General features: G+C 39.4%; 2 protein-coding genes across 8 annotated transcripts in view; one reads left to right on the forward strand and one right to left on the reverse strand.

Annotated features, from left to right (window-relative positions):
* Nucleotides 1–24,757, forward strand: part of gpr137c (G protein-coupled receptor 137c) — a 32,930-nt gene that overhangs the window by 2,309 nt on the left and 5,864 nt on the right. The window contains exons 2-8 of one of the 7 annotated variants that reach the window (XM_051428005.1): nt 3,778–3,827; nt 4,082–4,189; nt 4,293–4,431; nt 5,393–5,542; nt 6,375–6,500; nt 6,588–6,712; nt 6,844–9,745. In XM_051428005.1, the coding sequence (XP_051283965.1) occupies nt 3,778–3,827; nt 4,082–4,189; nt 4,293–4,431; nt 5,393–5,542; nt 6,375–6,500; nt 6,588–6,712; nt 6,844–7,129 (984 nt within the window). In that variant the 3' untranslated portion in view covers nt 7,130–9,745. Of the gene's footprint in view, nt 1–3,777; nt 3,828–4,081; nt 4,190–4,292; nt 4,432–5,392; nt 5,543–6,374; nt 6,501–6,587; nt 6,713–6,843; nt 9,746–18,914; nt 18,934–21,399; nt 21,450–21,698; nt 21,807–21,887; nt 22,048–22,680; nt 22,909–23,877; nt 23,974–24,757 lie in introns of those variants that run through there. The other 6 variants (XM_051428000.1, XM_051428003.1, XM_051428001.1 and 3 more) reach the window with 6 other exon arrangements.
* acp2 (acid phosphatase 2, lysosomal) lies at nt 10,771–19,866 on the reverse strand. Its single transcript, XM_051428016.1, has 13 exons — nt 19,717–19,866; nt 16,679–16,774; nt 16,015–16,101; nt 15,513–15,573; nt 15,300–15,391; nt 15,115–15,213; nt 14,759–14,848; nt 13,995–14,078; nt 13,843–13,891; nt 13,364–13,452; nt 13,024–13,130; nt 12,570–12,745; nt 10,771–12,478 (listed from the first exon to the last, which is right to left on the reverse strand). Exons 1-13 carry the CDS (start codon nt 19,804–19,806, stop codon nt 12,333–12,335), a joined length of 1,266 nt encoding a protein of 421 aa, XP_051283976.1. The 5' UTR covers nt 19,807–19,866; the 3' UTR covers nt 10,771–12,332.

The raw sequence follows: 24,757 nt of genomic DNA on the forward strand, positions 1-24,757 counted from the left end.
TCCAACTGGCTGAGTGGAGATTAGGTAATGAAGCCAGTGGAGTCATATGACTGCTGAATAAACATTGAAGCCCATTAGCTGATCTGTGGCCAGTCAAAGCACACAAACTTCACTCCCTTTGAATAAAATAAACATCTTCCTTTTTCTCTTTGTATTAAAGCAGAAAAAAAAAAAAAACTGCCATCACGTGTTTGAGGGTTGCAAAATGGTGTTCCTCTATATCTGCTAAACCTGTCATTATAGGTTTAAAAATATGTATCTCTATCTGGGTGGGGGGAAGCCATGTGACTGGTCGGCTCAGTGAACAAACTTTTCCTGCTTGTGGTTTCACGTCTAGCCGGGTCAGACGGGAATAATGTATCAGATTCATATTTTCTTCCCACAGGAGAAACTTCCTGCTGCAGTGCTGTTGTTCCTGACTGGGCCCCGTCTGGTAAACAGTGCAGGGTCTACAGCGTTACACAATGTCGCTGTTGCTTTCTTAATCATGTGGAGTGTTACAAACTGCTTTTAAAGTCTTAGAAATGTTAAAGTTATCAATCAAAAACAATGATGATGTGCATCTTTTAGCTCAGTGTTTTTAGTTTTTGGGCCCACAACTTTACTCCAGCAGACGACAGGCGAAGTTAGCTGCTAGCCGGTGAACGTGGTGGAGCCAGATATTTTTCTCAGGAGTTGGTAGAGAGCAAAAATAGAGCTAAAAGAAGAGAGAATATTGGATTTGTATGCATCACGTGAACACAAACAGGACTCAAAATGAACCTTTGAGTTCCTCTGTATCTGCTGGATGTGGAAAGGAGCCATTGTTTGATAACAAGTTCACCACCATAATTCTTTTTTTTTAAATCTAAAACAGACTACAACCCTGCACAATCAATTGTGGGATGTTTGTGAACAAGATTTCGTTGGTCAGCTTATTGCAAAATTGCTGTTATTGTTTGTGTTCATGTGACAAGTTATACAGGCTGAGAAATATAAAACTTTCCTACCATTTGGGCTCCTGTTACTGAACAAATCCACTCTCCTGTGGTTCCCAATCTGGGGGTTCACAAGCTATAAGATTTATTCTATAAAAAGATATCTCCAAAAACTCCAAAATAAAACACATAGAGAAGGGAATGTCACTTAGGTTGAGTGGTTCATGACTATTAAACCTGTGGATGTCACACCTAAACGTTGTTCAGTTTAAAGGGGACACAAGCCAAAAAGATTTGGAACCACTGTCTTAACTATACTTAGTCTAATATATGATATTTTTTATTATTGATTGAATGTGACCTGCAGCCCAAACAATAAGGATATTAATAGTTTACGACCATATATGAGAAAGCATTGCATCAGGGACCAAGAGCATTGCAATCAGGGACCAAGAGAATATTCAGCATTTTCCTTGAAGAATATTAAAATAGTTGCTGATTAATTCTCTAAGTCTGTAGATCAGCTAATTGATTTAATGAGAAATATGACCAGTAGCTTCATATACACATATAAAACCGCAGAGCTTGCGAGTCTGCCTGAACACAAGCACATAAAATCTATTTTTTTTTTAGCAAAGTCGTGTCTCAGTGTGATCAATAATCTGTTCAACCGGTGTGACAACACAGTTCCTGCTTCTCTCGCCGTACTAGCGAACTGTTTAATGTTGAACTCACTGAGAGTACGTGAGCAGAGTGCTCATATAACATCATGCCACTGTGACACGGCGCTGTCACCTGACACACATACATGTGTGGAAATACTTGCGTGTAGTTTTCTGATGAGTCAGGCGTTAGTGCTGACCTGGGATTTTCTTCCCCCTTATTACATCTGAGCTCTTTCTGCTAGAGACAATGATGATGGTTGTAATCAGATAAAAAGACAGTGTTTATTTCATTACTGGTAAATCTGCTATTAGAAGAGAAAATGTCGATTTTGCTGCATTTTCTTACAGATTTCTGAGGCGCACACACACATATATTTATAGTGTACATGTAATCTGGCAGTGGTCTGTTAGCTGGTTGCTTCATTTCTAGGTTACAAATTACCTCCTACTGGCCTACATTCTCACACAAAATGCTGAGTGTCTATGTGTGTGACTGTGGGTTTGTGTGTTTAAACTCACTGTTGAGCAATTTCCAAGACCTCTGTGGCCGTGGCCCCTTTCATATTAATATCAAACGATTCATCGTGAATCAGATAGGAGAATCTGAGCAGGCCGATCAGTGATTTTTATGTCTGCGTGTTTCTTGGTAACTGAGTGAATTTGATTTTGATAAACATTTTTCAAAAGCAAAAAGTCCTTCCAGGAAGTGAGTGAAATGGATCGATGGAGGCCAGTGTTCAAGCTTTTCTAAACTGGACTTGTGTACAGTTTAATATTTGTTAAGGTCCCTACTGATAACATGTTGGCAGCAAGACAGCTAATATGTAGTTTAGTTTGGTTTGTTTGTTGTAACTGTTTATTGGAGCTATTTGATACCAAACAGGCAACACAAGTACACGAGAGGTTCAAGTGGGACATCTTTGTCTTTGTTTCACTCCTTTCTGCTGAAACGAGGCTGAAACAAGTCAACAAATACAGCTGTTGGTTGTTTGTTTGTCCATTTGCATTAAGGGTGTACCTGTTACCAGTATCAGGTATCAGCTCTGATACTGTGCTTGTAATTGTAATCATACAACTACTACTACATTTAATATGTTACAGTCAAAGTGAGGAAGGTCTAGTGAGAATAAAACGTCATTATTAGAACTGTAATGGTATTATTAAGTACTTACATTGGTACTCGGCACTTGTACTTGTATTTGGTCTGAATAAAGTGGTTATTGGTGCGTTCCTGATTTACATAGAGCCAAACATTTCATTTGAATTAGCATAAAGCAGTTGCTCTTACTGCCGTATCATTTGCATAATGTAAGTCTGAGTGCAGCATTCATTAGCTTCTGGCTAATGTGTTCACCTTATCTCGTATTAGGATTGGGCACAATGACAACGCATAACATTAGATGATAGAGATTTTGTCATTTGTTACTAAAAACCATCACTGGTCACATCCACAGCCTGTAACAGGCCAATTTACATTTTATCTTAGGAGCCAACAGCATATTGAATAAAACACCTCATATAGGAAGGTAAACCTACATTGTGATGGAGGCTAATTCAATTATTACGTGGTACAAGTGTATTATTAGCCATTTAGAGCTACTAATTGCAAAGCATTGAGCATTGTTTGTGTCAATTTTATGTATGTATTTTAAGTATGAAGTGTGTCTGCTAGGGTTGCACAATATGGTAAAAACATGTGATATGATTCACAGTTAATGGGAATGGCAATTTTTGCATCACAAGTTGAATTTCTACTGAATGAAACTATTAAAATCATGATGTTGGGAAATCTTTTGAGTGTCTGTACCAAACAAACATGTTTTATTACATCTGGAGATACAACATTTGTAGACATCTACTGTACTTCATTATTATGTTTTTTTTTTTTTTTTGGTCACATATTATTGCACTTGGCCATATTTAGATTTCAATAATATTCAATAAATTGTGCAGCCCTCGTGTCTGCATGTCTGTTTGTGCACTTCAATGTCACACAGGAATCTCCTCTGGCTCTGTCAAGTTCACACCTTTATCCTAAAAGAAACCCTAACCCCATTTGCTCTCCCCTTTTATTCCATCTTATCTTCATGTTTTTTGTGGATCTATTAAATCTCCGATAATATATCTTGTTAAAATATCATGAAAATATGTGTTATATATAATGTGTATGTATATGTATGCTTTTCTTTATTCAGGTGATGTTTAAGGCTAAAGCCAAATATTCCCCAGAGCTCAGCAAATACAAGTAAGTCTTTCCTTTTCCAGTTTTCTGGCTTTTTGCCTTAAATTTATCTCAGAAATTATTCCCCCCAAAAAATGTTTTAAGAGTCATCCTCCTTCCTCTTCCTACTCTTTCTTCTCTCACACACAGTTGGTTTGCAGCTTAAACACCCAGAATTTTAATTAGTTGTTGTTTATGAATAAAGTCACCTTTTTTTAGGGGGGGCCATCTTCTTACTGTCTGTCTGTGTTTCTGTCTCTCTCTCTCTCTCTCTCCAGGGTTCCTCTGCGTTTGTTCTTCCTGTGTCTCAGCATATTTTTCCTGGTGGTGAATTTAACATGTGCATTGTTGGTGCAAGGAGCTCTGGAGCGCTCTGAATCACCGAGGTAAACAACCATTAATTCTACATTTTAACCTTGCATTATAATGCCACATTAGGCACACAGAGTATACCTGATTGTCTGAAGTTAATAACCTCTGTGTCTGCAGTGATGGGGGTATCAGACATGCAGTCCTGGCTCGGGTCTTAATCAACAACAGTCTGTTTGTCCTGTGTGCTGTCTCTCTGGCTGTCTGCATCTTCAAGATCGCCAAGATGTCCTCTGCCAACGTTTACCTTGAATCAAAGGTAGACATAAAACCACGCACCTGTCAAAAACATGTCTAGTATTAAACAAAGTTAGATAAACTATGAAATGGTTGTACATTCTGGGGACTCCTGAAACTGAGGTATTGCAGGTAGTACACAGGTAGACCATTTCCAGTATTTAGCTAGAAATAAAAAAAACTTAAATTTAGAGTTTAGAGGCAAATCTGTATGTGACACTCATCCTCACATTTCTAAAACTTCTTTACTACATGCTACACTTTATAGACATCTGTTAGCACTAGCTAGTTAACACGACACGTAGAATATTAGTTATGTTTTATTATGTTTTGGTTATTAGTGACATTAGCGTACATTTTCTGTGATTTAATATCAATGAACAGGACACTAGCTGTGTCTAGTCTGCTCTCACAAAGTCGCACAACTCTAAATGCAAATCAGATTGATCACCAAAGGGTTGATCAGAAAGCCAGATAAATTTTTTATTAAACAGCCATAAATACACAGTTACAGTGTGTGTGTACAGTGCTGTTTTACTTTAAAAAAAGGTGTTATTTCTCATCAGTTTCCATCCACCACCTCTTAGCTAATAGTGGGGTTTCCTTCTTGGTGGATATTGAGCAGTTCTCACTCAACTTTTGTAGTTTGTACAGTTTATGGCACAAAAATACATCTCAATGTCATTGTGGTTTGTTTTCTCTCCTGCATCTCATAATGACAGTGCTTGGAAACCCGCCTGTTTACACTGGTAAAGATAATATACGATACCCAGCACTACTGGCAGTAATGGTGACTCATGATTGTCACCATAACACTTTAATTTATGTCCCTTAAAACTCAATCCCTGCCCTATAGTCTGTCATTGTGGTCTCGGAGAGGCCTCAGTCATGTTCGCAGATCAGATCTGTGGTGGACATTCAGTTACAGGCCAATGGCTGAGTGATACATGAGCGTGTAATAAGCAGGGTGACTCTTCCTCCAGGGTACATCGGTGTGCCAAGCCACAGCCATCGGAGCCGTGGTGATTCTGCTCTACACATCCAGAGCCTGCTACAACCTGGTGGTGGTGGCCCTGTCGCCAGAGGACAGACCCAGTCCCTTCAACTACGGCTGGTACAGCGTCTCTGATCAGGTACTGTCGCACATGTGTGTTCAGTTATTGATTTTATTTAGCCAGAAATCCAATGCGTGTGTTTGTGTGAGTGTGTGTGGACAAGCCATCTTAGGAGATTTGGGAAAGCAATGCTTAGTGGGGTAAAGGGCTTTGTTTGGCTATAAATAACCCTCTGTCTGTGTGTGTGTGTGTGTGTGTGTGTGTGTGTGTGTGTGTGTGTGTGTGTGTGTGTCCTGACCTACATCAGGGTTCAGGCCATGAGCCCACTTTCAAGGATTTCATCGTGTTTGTGTGTCTTTGTGTGGACATAATCTGACACTACACATCAATTCTTTAATCTGTCTGTATACCAGCTGTCAGTCCAACGTCTCATTATTCTGTCCCCTCCCTGAGCATGTGTGTCTATGAGTGTGTGTGTACGAAGCTTTTTACACTTTACATGTAGGACCTTCTCAGCTTATGTCACAGTGAGAAGTACACATTTTATTACATGTTTGCATCATTAAATAGATGTTAAGGTATTCAATAAAACTGCAGCTTTAGCTTGTGCGCTCAAACCAGAGAGTGCCAGACCAAAATTGGCTTAGTGTTGAATAATGAATAACTCAAGGTTAGGCTATTGATAGCAGAGTTACAGGAATAGTTTGACAAATTGGGGAATATGCATATTCAGTTTCTTACTGAGAACTGGATGAGAAGATCAAAATCATTCTTGTGTCTGTTTGTGAGCTACAGACAAGAGCCTCGCTTAGCATAAAGACTGGAAGCAGTTGTGCAGAGTTGTGTATTGTGCTCAATAATCAGGTAATGAATATATCATACAGTGTGTGTGTTTGTGTGTTTGTCACAGGCCGACGTGCAGGAGATCAGCGGTGAAGCCTACATCGTGTTTGGGATCATTCTGTTCTTCTGGGAGCTGCTACCTACAACCTTAGTGGTGGTTTTCTTCCGGGTCCATAAACCCAACCAGAACCTGGTAAAAACGACGCTCAAAGTACAAATGCCATCAATGATCTGAACGTTTTAAACTGTAATGAAGCTTGAACGTCTCTCTACCTCTCAGGCTCCAGGAGGGATGATCAACAGCCACAGTTTCAGCTCCAGAGCTTATTTCTTTGACAACCCTCGGCGGTACGATAGTGACGACGACCTGTCCAGAAGCATTAATAGCAGGACTGATCGGGCCAGGTGGGCACACACACACACACACACACTCAAATACAACCTTTCAGTATGTTATCAATAAAGTCCAATACTGAACTAAACTTAATGACTTTTAATTGATTTTTCTTCAACACCTCCTCTCAATCCCTTCTCAGTCTCCTCTCCACCACCCCCCAGCTGGGTACGTCTAGTTGGTACGGGTCCATCCAACGCAACGGGACTCTGACAGCCGGCGTTGCGCCTGCCCAGCAGCCGCCATCGTCCACGGCCCCCCTCCTCTTCGCCTACGGAAACATCCAGAGTCACCATCACCACCATCACAACTACTACTCCACCCCGCAGAACAACAACTACCACCACCATCATCACAGTAACTTCTATTCCACGCCACAGAATTACTACTGCGGGTCGCAAACGTATTTCTGCACGCCACAGAATTAAGCGCCGTCCATCGAAAAAAAAAAGACTGAAGAAGAAGATTGAGTAATAACTACCATTTTCCTGCGTTTTTGTTACCATTTTGCTTCCCCAGATGCATCAAAGTAGGTGCGTCTGAGGCACTGCTCCGGATCAGGTTGGGCCTAAAAACTGGTCCGCCGAATTATTTCCAGAGTAACGTGGCGGCATCAGCAACTGGGAAGTTGTTGTGTCACGACAAAACTGCTTTTTAGGACATCAACGTCTTTAAGTGAGATGTATGGACCAGAATGAAAGCAAGCGCAGACCATGGGGGAAAGTTTTAGCACTAATATGGTTAATACATATAAAACTGCAAAGACCAAACCTTTTCTGTTAACTGTTCAGAATCAGAATAGTTTTCATTTCCTAAGACTGGAATCAGGGACCAGATAATCATCGCTCTTGTCATCCTTTACCCCTTTTTCCTTGTAAATTTCATCCAATCGTGCTTCTATGGAACGTGCCATTCTGCTCAGACAGGAGCCACGAAGCTAACGTGGCTAATAATGGCGAAGCTGGTCTGTCAGTAAACACTTCTGGACGCAAAGACGTTAAATTCACTCATCGTTTGTCAAACTATTGTTTGGGTTTGTCAAGAGTGGGTTGTGTGACTGTTTTCAACGGACATGCATATGATACAGTCGTTTTAATTAGCATTAAAAAAAGGGTCATTAAGGCTGGAAAAGAACGGAAAGACTCTTTCTGACTGTGAAAACCAAATGATATGCGTCTATAAAGGGCATTTCATGGTGTTTCTCACTTTTAGGTCTGGTTACGTGTGACAGGAATTAGCTGTTGCTAATTTGCCATCGGCTGTTGTAGCAGTGGGAGCTAGCCAGTGCTAACAGTTAGCTTAAACACATAATCTGTTCAACCAAGAAAATTCTCACGGACCAAAAAAAAACAACGAGCTAATCAAACTTCCATCCATCGCAGACTTTTGTGACGTTTGTGTTCATTTTTGGTGCCACAAAACTAGAAAGCAAGCTTAAGACTTCCGCCTGCCTACTTGGTCCTACTTTACTGGATTATTGTTTAGTCGACTTGTAAAATAAGCTTTTCACAACTCTCATAACTGACTGTAATCAACATAGTGGTCTATTCATCTCAGTGTTCACAAATATCATCCATATAAACTGCTTACAGCCGCAAATTAAATGTGAAATTCATATGTAGCTGCCATATGGGTGTTATCGTCAATCTGAATAGAACTAGCTTGGTCAATATGTAAGTGTGTAAACAAAAAAACAACAATGTAACATCAAAACAAACGCATTATAAACACAACTAGGTGGAGGAAGAGTCAACAGGTGACTCGGGCTTTAACATCTGCTCCCTCAACACGCTGCTGTTGGATGAAATAAGTTTCCTTACCCACAGTTATACCACTATAACTAAACTACGTGAAAACCTAAGACAGGAGGGCCGTACACTGTCATGTTGTTAAAAACATATCAAAGATCTACTCGGCAGTAGCATGAGCAACATAATTTGGACGACAAACAAATGAAAAAGAATTGAATTGTCCATCAACAGGGTGGAAGTGTCTCTGAAATGTATTTTTTGACCAAAAACCTTTTAATGTAATTTGATGGTTTGTGAGCTGCGAAGCAACAATTTGCACTTATTAGAAGTTCACCTTCGGAGAAAAAAGGCTTCGGGGCCCGAATGTAGGATTTTATCTCCTACTTGTTTTATGTATTTTCTTCGATACTCGTCTGGATTCTACGTTTTACTATTTATCCTTTGAGAAAGGAAATATCAATGTGCCATCACATTTTGTCATATCTAATAGTTTCATTCCTTGAGGAGAATATTTTTGCACAAGAAATGGTTGGATGATGTTTGATTGTTTGTGACTTAATCGATTTCTAATCCATGTGTGACATTTTTGAGTCGGGATGTGTGTGTGTGTGTGTGATCTTAGATTTTTGTTGATGTATGCTTTTATAATATTATTTCTATTGTTTAACAGATTTTATATTTTATTTTGTATCACTTTCCCCTCTCTCTCTCTCTTATCGTTATTCATAATCTGACGAACCTCATGGCAGACAACAGTTCACTTTGAAGGAACATTTTCATATATAACAATGTTCTCAGACCAAAATCAGCGTATCTGTGCTTGTCAGGACTGAATGGAGAAAAAAAAACGCTGCCCATGTGTTCTTGAACAACTCGGTACTTTTAACTTCAGCTGTCAATCTGTAAATGACCATGTAAACTTAGACTTCATACAAAGAAAAACAAAAAAAAAGCATCACTTGTATCAATGATACAGGGATGGAAATGAAGTTGTCGGTGTCGGGGTCCAGCTGTTCACCTATTTCAGAAAACATCTGCAGTGCATGCTTCTGCATCAGAGCGCAAGAACTCAGTGTCATATTTGATTTCCAGGGTGATATTATAAGTTGTGTGAAATTGTTATTTTGCTCTATCTGCTATAAAAAAGAAAAGGCAGTGATAATCGTTTTATGTTATGGATTGTTTTATCCGTGGCCATACTGAATGTAACCTATTGTGTGACAGATCACTAACGATGTATGCAAGAAAAGCACTACCATGTTTAAATAAAGGCCTGCACTGTTTTTAAGACAAGAGTGAACCAGAACTCGTCAATGGATCAACTAAATGGTTACAGAAAATATTTTCTCATGTTAAACGGAACATAAATGCTCATCTATAAAAGTTTACTACCCAGAACCGGTGTACAGTGTGTGATCAGTGCATCGCCACTACATTAGAAAGATCAAACCACCAGGCACAGAAATGAACTCCTGCAGCTGATCACGCGGCTGAATTTACCAGTTAACAAGTTTAGGAACATCCGATTTAAGTCAAGACAGCAGCTGGCCGGCTCGCTGAAAACACGGCCAAGTTCTGTATCAGTTCTCTGAGACATAAACATACTGTACAGAGCCATTAGTGAAAGCCCTGCACTGAGAAAATACATCAGCCAACGTGAAAACATTGCATCCCAGACAAATTAATGAAAGTGAAATCACTTTTAATGTTTATTTTTTCTTCATTAACAGTTCATGAATGCTGTTGAAGACCTGCAGATATACCGCAGCCCACTGTCTGTGTTTATGAGAGTGAGAGCAGCTTCTGAGCCGAGCGCTGATTGGACTGATTTGATTGATGCTGCCACACTAATAGCTCTGCATTCCTGAGGGGGGGGGGGTTTATCTGAACCAAGATAACACTGTTCCAGGATGACAAATATACAAACTGAAAGTTTACATCTGTCAAAAGGGCCGGTGTGTAGGATTTAGTGATATCTAGTGGTTAAGTTGCAGATTGCATTCAAATTAATACTGCTCCCAGTTTGCAGGAGGAACTACGGTGGCTGCAAAGCTTGTAAAAAAACACGAAAGGCCCCAATCGAGATCCAGTGTTTGATTCTGTAGATAAAAACAGCTCATGTAAGGTAATAAAAACATTGAATAAAAACATGATTCCTATTTTCAGGTGATCATACACTAGTGAAAACATACCTATGAATATTAAATTTAACTTCTACCAATAGATCCTCCTAAATGTTACACACTGGACCTTTAAGGAAAATAATCCAGAAAGCATCTTTGTTTTTTCCTTATTGTACATCTACAAACAACACTTGAAACGATTGATCATTTATTTTTCAAACAAAACATTTACAACCAACAAATTCTTAAAGTCTGATTGATCAATTCATACAGCATGAAAGAAAAATGGAAATGATCATTTAGAGCAGTGCCACATGGTACTTTCAATAACCTTAACTGTGACAAATGAGTTTAACAACTAGCAACTTAATTAAAACTACAGAATCTGGGTCCTGACTTGAAGAAAAACAACATCCTGTTCATGTATTAGGAGTTATAGTTATTTGTAAGATATTAGATTTCTTTGTGTTTGTATTCAAAGACCCAAGGCGAACAAAGAAATGTTCATCGACTCATATATAAAACCATGTTTTTTTCTAAAACTACATGAGTTTTAGGTCCACATTTTAATATTTCTTAATGACATTGCTGATGGAAAAACATTCAGTATCTGCTCCATTTAAAAGATTCAGAGACACAACAGGTTTTTACTTTTAAAAACACACAAATGTAAAGATTTCCAGTTCCCAGACATCCACAGTAAACTGATCTGATTCTTGTGACACCCCAAACAAATAAAGTCATCTATTTCACTTGTTTTCCCTCTACAAGAGGTCAAAGGTCAGCTGGTGCTTTAGTGTCTCGCTCGAGGACACTAGGTGCTGGATTCTCGCGGTCCGGCTCAACCCCACCCTGCTGCTGATAAATCCAACACACATAACTGAAGAAGTTAAAATCAAAAGAATTTTGAATCCTACAAAAATACATGTTACGGGTTACGTCAGAACAAAAAATCTCATTATTATATAAATATTTAAGGCATCTCGGTCATTAGGCCTCAGAGTCAACACACACACACAAGAACACAGATGAGCCGACACACACACACTGTACACAAACTGATCTGGTTACATGAAGGAAACAGACCAGTTTGCGCTGAGATTCAGAACCGAAACATTCTTAGATAATTAAGATGAAGTCTTATCTGTGCTACATGTTTTTAAGAAAAGTCCACGGAGGAAAAACATGATGCAAAACACTAAAAAATAAGAATTTGTCTGTTCAAGAATTTGTAATGACATTACCAAGAACTCATCATTTCCCCATCATGTTTCCAGACCATAATTATATTATTTAAAATCACAACTTTGTTTGTCTTTCCAAACTTTTCTGCAGCCGTTCAAGTCACAAAACGCAGCGTTAAACAAACCCAGACTGAACAACAAACACAGTGTCTTTCCGAGCAGAGATCTGGGTCATATTTGTTGAAATTATAAACTCATTTGGCTGATTAGAGATCAGCTGATGTAGAAATCAGTCCTGGTCCTTCCAACAATGTCTCACTCATCACTACTCATATAAACGATGATGAAACTGGTTTTTAAAAGAGTCTCAAAAATCTTTAACTTCTTCCCACTGACCCGACAGGAACGGGCTCATTTTGGATAAAAACTCGCTGTTTAAAAATAAAAAATAAATCTACTCATTGTGGGTCCCGAACCGAACGTCAAACAGGAGTTTTACAGTTCATCGTCATCGCTGCTGTCCCAAGACTCAGCGACGTTTGTAGATCTCCGCGCCAGGAGTTGATGCTTCTGTCAGGATTCCTCTCCCACTTCCTGGTTGATCACGTGATGGTATCCCCGGTTGCTCATTGGCTCCCTCTGCCAGCAAATAACGCCGAGGAGGAGGGCGATGAGGAGGAGGAGCAGACAGCCGGACACTGCCAGACTGATGATCACTTCTGAAGACGGAGAGACAAAATAAAGGATCAGTGGTGGAACAATTCATTTTATCAGTCTTTTTTAGTGTGAGTGTGTGTTTGAAAAGTTCACCTGTGTCTCTCCCTTCTGAAGGAACCTGACACTCCTTGTTCCTGTCTTCTGAAATCGAGGACTTTGTAATTCTCACAAACTCATCTAGGGGGCAGTCGAGGGAGCAGCCTGGTAGCTGCAGAGGGTACGGCTCCACTGTGCTGTCATTCCGGTAAAACAGCGACACCGAAGAAGAGCTGGATGGACGCAGAAAGAGAGAGAGTCAGTTTTATATTATTTGGGGCCTTATAGCATAAATTTTAAACAAACTGCTTTATACATGTTTATATTTCTGTTTGTGTTGAATTTCAAAATAAAAGTCTCATCCATTTGTTATGTTTAGCAGCTCTCTTTCCTTTCTTTCAGGTATGAGCTCCTCAATATGACATGGAGACTGTTTGTCAGTATAATGTTTGAGAGGTGTGTGTGTGTGTGTGTGTGTGTGTGTGTGTGTGTGTGTGTGTGTGTGTGTTACCCGTTTTCATCCTGGTACAGTTCAAATATTTGGCAGGATGCATACGGCGGCTGTCTTCCACTGAACACATTCATACTGGCCTGGAGAGCAGCTACAGTGGTGTCATGCTGTTAAACAGACACACACACACACACACATTAAAAAGGAAATACTCTTACTTCCTTTCTTGTCAAGGGTTGCATGAGAAGACAGATACCACTCTTGTGTCTCTGTGTTATCTATAGAGTTACAGCCAGGAGATGTGCTTAGCTTAACATAAAGACTAGAAACAGGGGCAACAGCTAGCCTGGCTCTGTTTCAAGGTAAAAAAAAAAAGTAATAGTATTGTCAACTAGCTCACCGCTGACAGCATCATAAATTTCAGTCTCTGTTTGGGGTCTGGGACGGCCATCTTGGAAAGATTCTTCACTATTTCACCCAAAAGGATTCCTGAAACACAGACAGCAGTTTATTATTTCCCCATTTTATCCTGTAGTTAAAGCAGAAGTCTGATGTTGTCTAAACATTGTGTGCATCTTATTCCTCTGTGCCACGGAGCGCCTTTATTGACTGGATGATATGTTCCTTCGTTACCACACACAGGTTTATTTTTACACACCGTCCTGCTGCCACAAATACTCACTAGAGCACCAAATGTGGATTAATCCGCAGCTGAAAATAGTCCCCAGCAAATGCACTATTTCCTCCTGTTTGAGTAACGTTTGTTCCAGTGTCCAGCTGGTTTATTAATTTATTCAGCCTCTCTTTAAGAATGAAATTATATTTGTCTGCAATGATTAGTTTGTAAAGCAGTTGGATTTCACTGATCTGCACACATACCTCCCTGCAGCCGGCTCTTTTCTTGCTGTTTGTAGACCCCGAATGTGACCTGTTAGATTCAAACAGAATCAATACATTTAACATTGAGACCATCACGAGACACTCTGAAGAGACTTCTGAATGAAACCACAGATGTTGTCAATACTTTTTACCTGAAATCCAAAGTCTTTGAGCACTCGCAGCTTCTCCATAACATCAGGAGTCACCCAGTCAGGAGCTGACATGTTGTGGCGGGACTGAATTCATACACACAGACACACAAACACACAAACACACAGTGGGAATTATGAAAACCATGAACATCTAAATAAGGCCTGGAGGCTTTAATTAAGTAGTTTTAAAACTGACAAACTGTCCTCTTGAAAGCACTTTGTCAGCAGTCCTCTGCCTGAACCTCTCTCACTGCAACCATCTCTCACATTGTTGCTGAATGTCTCTCATTTCATATTTGGCTCATACTTGAAATCTCACACTTTTGTGTGTATTTGTCCACAGAATAATTTGGACATTATCCCAGAAAACTATAGACACTGACGGCAGAACCTGAGATATGTATTGACAGTAATACAGCGTATTGATTGGCTCACAGGGTCCATTCAGAGCCAAGTGCTGAAATGAAGGCAGTGACCTTTGTGAACTAGATAAGCCAAAACACAGATGTGAAACTGCTGCTAGTTACACAGTCCTCTTCCTCTAACAGTTTGTTTGCCGAAATAGCCATGTGTTCCTCAAAAACTGGTGGGGCTGGTTGAGTCACAAGACAAAAACCAACACGCCTGAGATTTGGTCAGTTACCGTCCCGCCAGACGTTTACACTTGAATAACAGGATGCTGTTATTATAAAATGAACATAGCTATGACGATGATAGAGTTCTTAATAGCTGAATCATGTGAGAAATACGACATGCGTTCTCACCTCACAGAAGAGTGTGTCGTACACGCTCCACACTGACTCCACATTGGTCTTATTCAGGCTTGTTTTGTTCCTCACCAGCTCTATGATGTCCTGGAGAGAGGAACACAGTGAGCTCCACATACATATCATCCTCAATAAACTTTAACAATGTATTTCAACTTTTAACACTTTTTAGACTACTAAATAGCAGAGTCATGCTCTAAAAACAGACTTTATACTCCTTTTGATGAAATATAACCCCCAAAAAATCCTGTTATGTTTGACCTCAGTGTCCTTAATAGTCGCTGTGTCCCTGAGCTTGGCTCTGTTACACTGTATGTGTATAATTTAGAGGAGAAAAGAAAAGGAGAGGGTACCTGGTATGTAGCAGTGACATTAAGAAATTCCTCTGTATGTTCAGTTTCATTCATCAGCTGTTTGTAGCGAGGACAGTTACCCAGAGGATAAGAGAGGAGCTAAAAGAAGAGAAGGAAAGTTCAGTCAGTGAAGCACTTATAGTGAGGAAGGAGCTCTAATAAAACTATTTAAATCATATAGGTACCCTCTCTTCACTTTGTGGCACAGTGTGTACAGGTATCGGCTGCCACTTCAAGCCTGGTTCAAAGACCTGCTGGCCAGTGGGGGGGTAGAGACCTAGATGGTGGCAAGAGCCAGAATAATACCGACTGTTAATGTGAGTAAGGAAACTACTAGAAATAAATGAATTACTGGTAGAAGAGAAGTAAGAGGAAGAGGAGTTAGCTGGTGTTCAGACCTGCGAGGTTGGCCTCAGCACTCATCAGGGTGCGATCGTAGTCTGTACTGCGAACTGAGATCTGAGGACGAGGAACAAAAATGTATTTACAGACTGTAACATGGTACAAACAGCATTACATTTATTAAGTCCAAATATACAGGAGAGTTTGAAGAGAAGAGCTAATAACAGACTGAGGCCCTCCTCCTGGTAAACACCTCTCAGTAGCTGCGTTTGCATCCAAACTACCTGGAACTTTTATTCCCAGGATCTACTTTTAAAGGAACTAAAATGTTCCCTCAGCCTGTCATTTGCCTTGTTGCCTAGCATTGCTGTCTGCGTTCCCACCGCAGACTACAGACTTCCACCATATTCCTGAAATTCCAGCACCAGTGGGAACCCTGTATAACACCAACATGGCAAGGCGCCCTTTCTCCTAAACATTAATATGAATCATCGTCTGTCTGCGAGGGTTCAACTGAGGCGTCATGTGATCTGACAGTGAAGAGGAGAGTTCATCTACCTCGTGTCTGTCATAGGAGTCGTTGAGAAATCCTTTGTATCGACTCCTCAGATATTGTCCCAGCTCAAAGTGCTGCTTCATCCCCACCTGAAAACACACACAGACATCGACATCATACTCCTGCTGCATCACTGGATCTCACATTTCTACAGGCACACGTTTAAAATGGGTCAATAACATCAAAACAGCAGGTTAGACATAATAAACTATATTGTGTATACTAATATTGTGATTGCTGTGCACACAGATACTAATTGGCCTGATTTTTGAATGTCTAATTGACCTAAATATACTGGCTGAGAAACAATAGGAGGGAATCAAGCTTTAAAACAGTATTAGCCTTTAAAACATATTAATAATCAGGTCATTCTATTTCTGTGTTACATTACAATGGGGCTGATTGGGCCTCAATAGCCTTTAATGCTGTATGTAACTCAAACTGTGCATGTCATTATAATAAGCCTACATACAGTTAAATGCTGAATATTTTCAAATTCATATAGAGTTCATAATGTATAGAGGTCCTCAGTTAGAAATATAATGGGAATGAATGAGTCTTCATAGGTTAGAATGCTATTCTACCTATTTTGATATGAACAATAAATGCATACATAAATTCTGACACACTGCGATTACTCCAATTTAAAAAAAAAGTTCATTATACCTGTGATAGCTGTCCAAAGCCTTGTGGCCAGGCGCTCTCTTGGTACGGATCGGTAGGATAGGCTTTGACTGGGGACCTGTCACCATGCCGAAACAACTGGAGGGGAGAGAGAAGAGACGTCAGGTAACACCCAAACTAACAACACTATTTCCTCTTAACTGTGAGAAAAGAAATACTTTCACTATGGCAAAAGAAAAAGTCACACACAGTCACGTTCAATATTTTCTATTAACCCAAACAGTTTCTAAACTCCCAGCACTGCTGCACAGACACTAAAGAAGGAACATACTGTAATTCTGTGATAAGATGAGCAGGGTTGGATATCAGCAGAATCACTCACTATACAATTTTACATTGAAAGATATTTTAAACCTGATAAACATTCAACTAAACATGTGACACATAGACGGGCAAGAGGCTTAACATTGAGATTTCAGAGAGTAAAATATGCTGAAGTTCTCTGAAAGAATAAAAGCATATATAATGGAAAAATGTGACTGTAGCAAACTTGACTTGAACAAACTGATTTACAGACTGTAGCAAACCTTCACTCTTTCATCATGTGACTCGTGTTTGACTTTATAAGCCTACTTAGATTGAAGCTCTGTTTCTCACTGCTCGAGTGAGAAGAGTGCAGATTTCTGTATTATTCTGAAACACATTTATCTCCTCTAAAACAGAATCAAATCAAAACCTTCGTCCTCGTTTTATCTGTGTCAACACTGCTGGCTGTTATAAAAACCAGTCAGCTGATAGTAACGATCCTGTTTGTCAGACTCTGTAATGTCAGCGAAAACATGTCAACTGAAAGCACCAAAGGCCTTAAAATGAGTAATAACCACAGTGTAAGCACATCCAGAAAGCAGAAACAGGAAGAACACACACAAATGCTGTCGAAGCCATTAAATAAGTGAGTATTAAGAAACATAAAGCATATTGTGCAGGACAAACATCCCAACTAACTCCAACAGTTATAAAAATGCCACAATAAACTGTACAGGGACATTTTCAGGAAATAATAACTTATATTTGAAACTGCTCCTTTAGAGAGGAGAACTACTAATGTGGCAGGTTTAAATCAACATCTGCATCCAGTCAATTAGCTTTTGTTCCTGCATCAGCCGACTATTCAAGTAGAACAGTTTCAAGTTTCAATCTTCGAGCACACTACAAAGAAATGTGGGTTTCCGTTTTCTGGTGTGAAGAGCATGCATGACTGATCCGCTCAAAATAGCTGAAAAGATGTGTAAACTCCATTTGAAAGGGTGGATTATCCCTTTAAAACTCCTAATCTTATCTGCCCTGCGATCCATTAATGGCCATCTAGCACCGTTTCTAAGAAAGACTGCGAGAATAAGAACACGTTAACATTAAGCTCCATCTCTGTTGGAACAACAATCAACAAAACTTTCACATGACCGAGCTCTCTGTGTCATACTTTACATGCAAGATGACTGATGTCATGGCTTTAAGATGGGAAAACACAAGTGTGTCCTATGCTCAATTTTCACAACCATGACAGATTCCATGAAGAGGGTTAAAGGGTGGGAAACACTAAGTCTATATATAATATATGTTAATTAATGTGTTTTGTGATTCTTTATATTCAAAATGTGCAGGATGCTTTTAAAAAGTATTGTTTTTTACCCATAAGCAGTCACAATGTTTGTGTTCACAGCTTCAGTGTCTATTACCATGCTACATGTGTCTCCGCACTGTGCATAGGAAGTTACTGGACAAATTCACTGGCCTTCATTTAACAGCTAGTTAAGTGCAATTAAAGGACAACATTCATATACACTAATGTGTGCAATTAAGGTGGAAGTGATGCTTTAAAAGATGTTTTTTTTTTGCTGCTCCGTAAGGATGATGTTTAATGACTCTGTGAGGATTAGACAACATTTAAACCATCCACAAAGCGAGAAGTTACACAAATATTATAGTTAAATCTGTATATTCTTACAGAAAACAAAGCCTTGGAAAAGCCATGACACACGTTCACATTGTATTCTTAAAATTTACATTTCATGTAAATAAACAGCCCTGTTGAAGCATAGGACAAGATGTTCTTACAACAGTTTCAATTTTGCTTGTTTGCGTCCTCTTGCATTGATGTCTGTGTGCAGCTTACTGCTTCTCAGTCAAGACAATAACTTCTGTATCCTTGACTACACTGCGTTTCTCCCCTGGGGCAAGCAGGGATTCCCGGTGAGCTGCTGAACAGGTCCGGGGCAGCTGCATCTGCAAATACTTTGGTAAGTGTGCCTCTGTGTTTGGAATCAGGGAAACATCCACACAGAGACATTGGAGGGTTTCTACATGACCTAAATCATTATCTGACCAGAAATACCTCCGAGATTAGAAATCCCCCAAAGAACATCAGCATTTACGAGGACACATAAATGTTTTCTAAGTGTTGTTTGGTGTTGGTAGAGCTGAGTAGTCACCTGATCAGTCCCTGACAATGAAAACACAATATTGACTACTGCTATAGTTCAAGCTGACAGGTCAGACAGGTCAGGTTTGTAATGCAGTGCTGACTCCTCTTTTGTCAGGAACAACATTAACATGAGAGTTCAGAAACCTCAAATGTGCCAGTTTGTTGATGCAGTTCCTGTTTGGAGGGCTGTCTCTGCGCGATTAGCTCTGAATTCAAAACCATTCACACCACATATTCATTTTTTTTAAATGTTGAATGTTACAATTATTTAAATAAAATGTCCACTTTTACAACGGGTTAAAGTGTCAGCTTCCTAAGGCAATGCTGCACAGAAAATGCTTACTTCTTAAAAAATGAAGTGTTGCTAGGTGGATTACACGCCGAATTCACGACAACACCCAAATGATTTCGGACAGACTTAATTCGTGTTCAGATACAAGCACATGTTTACAGACAGGCAAAGAAAACGCAAAATCTCCGAAATTTTGAATGCAGTTCCGTGAGCGTCAAACTACAACGAAGACAAACGAGGCGACTCGCCGTAGAGCTCAACACAGCTCCCAAACGGCTCCACACATATTAATATTACACTACTCACCACAGTGACATATACTAGTCTTCTTTCTGCGGCAGCTTTTCCACACACAGCTCCCACCGTTACGAGAAGCAGCACCGCAGGAGACACCATGTTTCAGCCCGTACAACCAGAGGGCTAATGTTTGCTAACCACTGATAGCTGATTGTCGGTTTCCTGTGTCTTGTCGGCTGCAACTACACCGGAAGTTCAAGTATAAAATACGGCGTGTAATTTTAACAAACAATGTGAGAGACTGAGGGAACATAAAGCGTTAATATATATATATATATATATATATATATATATATATATATATATTATGTTCTGTTACTTTTTGATGATTTGTTTAAATTTCTCACATATCAGGCCTATTTGTTTGTGAAAAAATTTGACATGTTGTTAAGCACGTATTTTATTTTGAAATCAATAGGTCCTGAAGGTTTCTCGCTGCTGTAATGTAAAGTTATCTATGTATAAAGAACAATAGGAATAGTAGAAACAGAAAAAATACCATTAATAAAAATAATAAAAGGGTAGGCCGAAGCCAAAATTAGACGATTGACGATTATTACTACTTAATTTTGGGGGTCAAAATGTCATAACTTTGACTTAGTAGACATATTGAATTACCAATTCAGACTTATTAGATACTAACTACATCAAAATTATGAGATAGCTAAGCATTACTTGAAGGGAAGGATGTCAGTAGTAATACAGTAAAAATAACACTTAAGACACAGCGATTCTGTGTCTGGGGCAAATTTGGGACAGTGGAGAAATGTATTATTACAAATTAAATGATTATGTTTATGTGTCATTTTAATAGTTAGGTCTCTCCCTCTCCTCTTGTGGCAGACAGGCAGTGGGTGTGGTGGGTGGGGCACATTTAGGCGTCTCTCTCACTCCATCTCTCTGGATTAGGGAGTTCCTATATCTTATATGTAAATAGTTTGTTTGAGCTTGTAAATATTTAAATCATTTGTTTGATCTTCTCTCTCCACTGTAGATTTCCATCACCGTATATCAGAAACAGGTTTGCCAGTGTACTGTTGTTTGCAGTGATGCATTTATTGACCCACCTGTTTGAAATAAAAGAGAAACAGTAACTAAAAGAAGAATGAAAACCAAGTAAAATTGTTATTCAGAGATAAGTGCAGGGAACAACTAGCTGAACTTTACTAACTTACTGAAACAAAGTTATTAAAGTATATTCGTTATGTAGAAAGTTGGGGACAGTAGTGGAAGTTGTTACTATATCAACAATAAATCATAGAAAATAAAATATAAAGAATCTTGAGTATTTTTCATTATCATGTCTGACTTTTCTCTTGTTCCTTTTTATTTTTATTTATATATATCCTATTTATATTTTTTATCTTTTTTCATTTTCATGGCAGAAATGAGCTGCAGTAACACTCAGATCAGTCAGCTGAGTTGCAGTGTTTCTCCTCTGACACTAGAGGTCAGTGTTGTCTCAATCAATAATTAGTGTCCGCACTGAGATAGCGGTGCTGCCTTCAGTGTCTCTTTAGTAAGAGTGCGCTTTTTGTAGTCCATCTTCGGAGCGTTGTAGTTTCACAGCAGACGTACGCCATCAACACCCGCCGTGGCGTCATTACGTATTGTATTAAAGTGCAGTCGGACGCTTATCTAATGGGACTGAGACCCGAGGAAGCACAAACACAGACACAGGCGCTTCTTCAGGTGATGTTTAAGGCTAAAGCCAAATATTCCCCAGAGCTCAGAAAATACAAGTAAGTCTTTCCTTTTCCAGTTTTCTGGCTTTTTGCCTTAAATTTATCTCAGAAATTATTTTAAAAAAAATGTTTTAAGAGTCATCCTCCTTCCTCTTCCTACTCTTTCTTCTCTCACACACAGTTGGTTTGCAGCTTAAACACCCAGAATTTTAATTAGTTGTTGTTTATGAATAAAGTCACCTTTTTTAGGGGGGGCCATCTTCTTACTGTCTGTCTGTGTTTCTGTCTCTCTCTCTCTCTCTCCAGGGTTCCTCTGCGTTTGTTCTTCCTGTGTCTCAGCATATTTTTCCTGGTGGTGAATTTAACATGTGCATTGTTGGTGCAAGGAGCTCTGGAGCGCTCTGAATCACCGAGGTAAACAACCATTAATGCTACATTTTAACCTTGCATTATAATGCCACATTAGGCACACAGAGTATACCTGATTGTCTGAAGTTAATAACCTCTGTGTCTGCAGTGATGGGGGTATCAGACATGCAGTCCTGGCTCGGGTCTTAATCAACAACAGTCTGTTTGTCCTGTGTGCTGTCTCTCTGGCTGTCTGCATCTTCAAGACGCCAAGATGTCCTCTCTCAACGTTTACCTTGAATCAAAGGTAGACATAAAACCACGCATGCTACGCTTTAGAGACACCTGTTAGCCTTATATATACAGTCAACAAATAAAAGTCTCAGACTGAAGTTCTGTTTTCTTTCTACATAATTAAAACAATAAAATCTGAATAGCAAATTCAACCTAAGTGTTTGGCTACTGGATCAGTTTTCATTATTCTTTCTGTAATATGATCATTTTTAGTCCGAGACAGTAGAGAATCAGCAAGAATCTATATATACATATATATATATTTATTTTACAATGAAGTTGAGAGGACACAGAAACTTTCCAGAGGAAACAGGTTTTATCAGGAGGAGGACAGCTGTATTACTTGGAATAAATTCCTTGGCTGCCACAGTTGCTCTCCACCCACTGCAAGACCCAGGGAATGATGGGAAATGCCTGGCTGTCGCCTGATCCAAGAGCTGATTGGCTCTTTGTTTTGCCAACAAACATCACGTTTGCCAAATTTTCTGTGTGATTAAATATTTACCTCAAGATTGCTTAATGTCCTCTTCACAAACATATCTTTTGTGGTTGATAATACAAACAGATGGTCTGCAAACCACAGGCAGCCTAAAGCTAATCTAAAAGGATGGAAAAGATTCTGTGACTTCCTGTATATTATCTGAAGGCTGCTGGGGAACTGTACGACTTGACTGCAGCTTTTTGTCACCACCTCCTGCTGCTGCTGCCTGATCTCGTCCACTTTCAGGGAGAGATGCAGTTCATTTTGATCGAGCCTACAGGAAACCAACAATCAGCGCCCAAAATGGTGTCCCCTGCGGTGCTGTTTCTTCTAACAGTGGGCGCTGTGTGTGGAAAAGCTGCCGCAGAAAGGAGACTAGTATATGTGACCGTGGTGAGTAGTAATTGACTGGATGCAGATGTTGATTTAAACCTGCCACATTAGTAGTTCTCCTCTCTAAAGGAGAAGTTTCAAATATAAGTTATTACTTCTTGAAAATGTCCCTGTACAGTTTATTGTGGCATTTTTATAACTGTTGGAGTTAGTTGGGATGTTTGTCCTGCACAATATGCTTTATGTTTCTTAATACTCACTTATTTAATGGTTTCGCCACCCTTTGTGTATGTTCTTCCTGTTTCTGCTTTCTGGATGTGCTTACACTGTGGTTATTACTCATTTTAAGGCCTTTGGTGCTTTCAGTTGACATGTTTTCGCTGACATTACAGAGTCTGACAAACAGGATCGTTACTATCAGCTGACTGGTTTTTAAAACAGCCAGCAGTGTTGACACAGATAGAATACAATAAAATAAAAAAAATAAAATACACTCTTCTCACTCGAGCAGTGAGAAACAGGGCTTCAATCTAAGTAGGCTTATAAAGTCAAACACGAGTCACATGATGAAAGAGTGAAGGTTTGCTACAGTCTGTAAATCAGTTTGTTCAAGTCAAGTTTGCTACAGTCACATTTTTCCATTATATATGCTTTTATTCTTTCAGAGAACTTCAGCATATTTTACTCTCTGAAGTCTCAATGTTAAGCCTCTTGCCCGTCTATGTGTCACATGTTTAGTTGAATGTTTATCAGGTTTAAAATATCTTTCAATGTAAAATTGTATAGTGAGTGATTCTGCTGATATCCAACCCTGCTCATCTTATCACAGAATTACAGTATGTTCCTTCTTTAGTGTCTGTGCAGCAGTGCTGGGAGTTTCGAAACTGTTTGGGTAAATAGAAAAAACTGAAAGTGACTGTGTGTGACTTTTTCTTTTGCCATAGTGAAAGTATTTCTTTTCTCACAGTTAAGAGGAAATAGTGTTGTTAGTTTGGGTGTTACCTGACGTCTCTTCTCTCTCCCCTCCAGTTGTTTCGGCATGGTGACAGGTCCCCAGTCAAAGCCTATCCTACCGATCCGTACCAAGAGAGCGCCTGGCCACAAGGCTTTGGACAGCTATCACAGGTATAATGAACTTTTTTTTTAAAAATTGGAGTAATCGCAGTGTGTCAGAATTTATGTATGCATTTATTGTTCATATCAAAATAGGTAGAATAGCATTCTAACCTATGAAGACTCATTCCTTCCCATTATAATTCTAACTGAGGACCTGTATACATCAGCATTTAACTGTATGTAGGTTTATTATAATGACATGCACAGTTTAAGTTACATACAGCATTAAAGGCTATGGTGGCCCAATCAGCCCCATTGTAATGAAATATAATGACCTGATGTCATGGGAGATATGAAATAAAGAGATTGGCCTCAAACCCATTCTTTGTGCTTATTTATTAAACCTTTATAAAGGGATCAGTACAACACAGACAGATGTCTGCCTGTATTCAAAGCACTTACTTCTAAAACCTTGGGTGGAACATCCTCTCGGGAAGCCGGTGACAGATGAATAGAGGCATGCACATTGGAGCACGTCCGGTGAAGCAAACACAACAAAAATGTGTCACCACAACTTCCCCTTTTGGTCATTTTTTGACAAATATGAGAAGAATTAAACATTTAGACCTGCTTTGTAGGTCAGAAATGTCCACTGTTGGGGTAAAGGGTTGCAGCAACGGGCAGGAAACCGAGTGCCATCCGCTCTAACTTTTCCTGTGGGAACTAGCTCAGAGTTTCACATTTCCAAACAGAAGTTTACTTCGAGAGGAGGATTAACAACCCGGCCTACAAGTCTGTGATGTTTACCTGTTGATGTTTAGAATTTGTATGTTTCTAAAATGTGCAAAAATCA

The sequence above is a fragment of the Dicentrarchus labrax genome, unplaced genomic scaffold, assembly GCF_905237075.1.
Source record: "Dicentrarchus labrax unplaced genomic scaffold, dlabrax2021, whole genome shotgun sequence".
Taxonomy (NCBI): Eukaryota; Metazoa; Chordata; class Actinopteri; family Moronidae; genus Dicentrarchus; species Dicentrarchus labrax.

What these genes read in the sequence shown, in the direction of transcription:
- acp2 (XM_051428016.1), bottom strand. Translation starts at nt 19,806, where the DNA reads ATGGTGTCTCCTGCGGTGCTGCTTCTCGTAACGGTGGGAGCTGTGTGT. An exon ending in ATGTCACTGCTACATACCAG is followed by an intron (nt 14,849 to 15,114) that starts GTACCCTCTCCT and finishes TCCTCTCTCCAG; the next exon opens with GACATCATAGAGCTGGTGAG. An exon ending in AAAGAGCCGGCTGCAGGGAG is followed by an intron (nt 13,453 to 13,842) that starts GTATGTGTGCAG and finishes TCTGTGTTTCAG; the next exon opens with GAATCCTTTTGGGTGAAATA.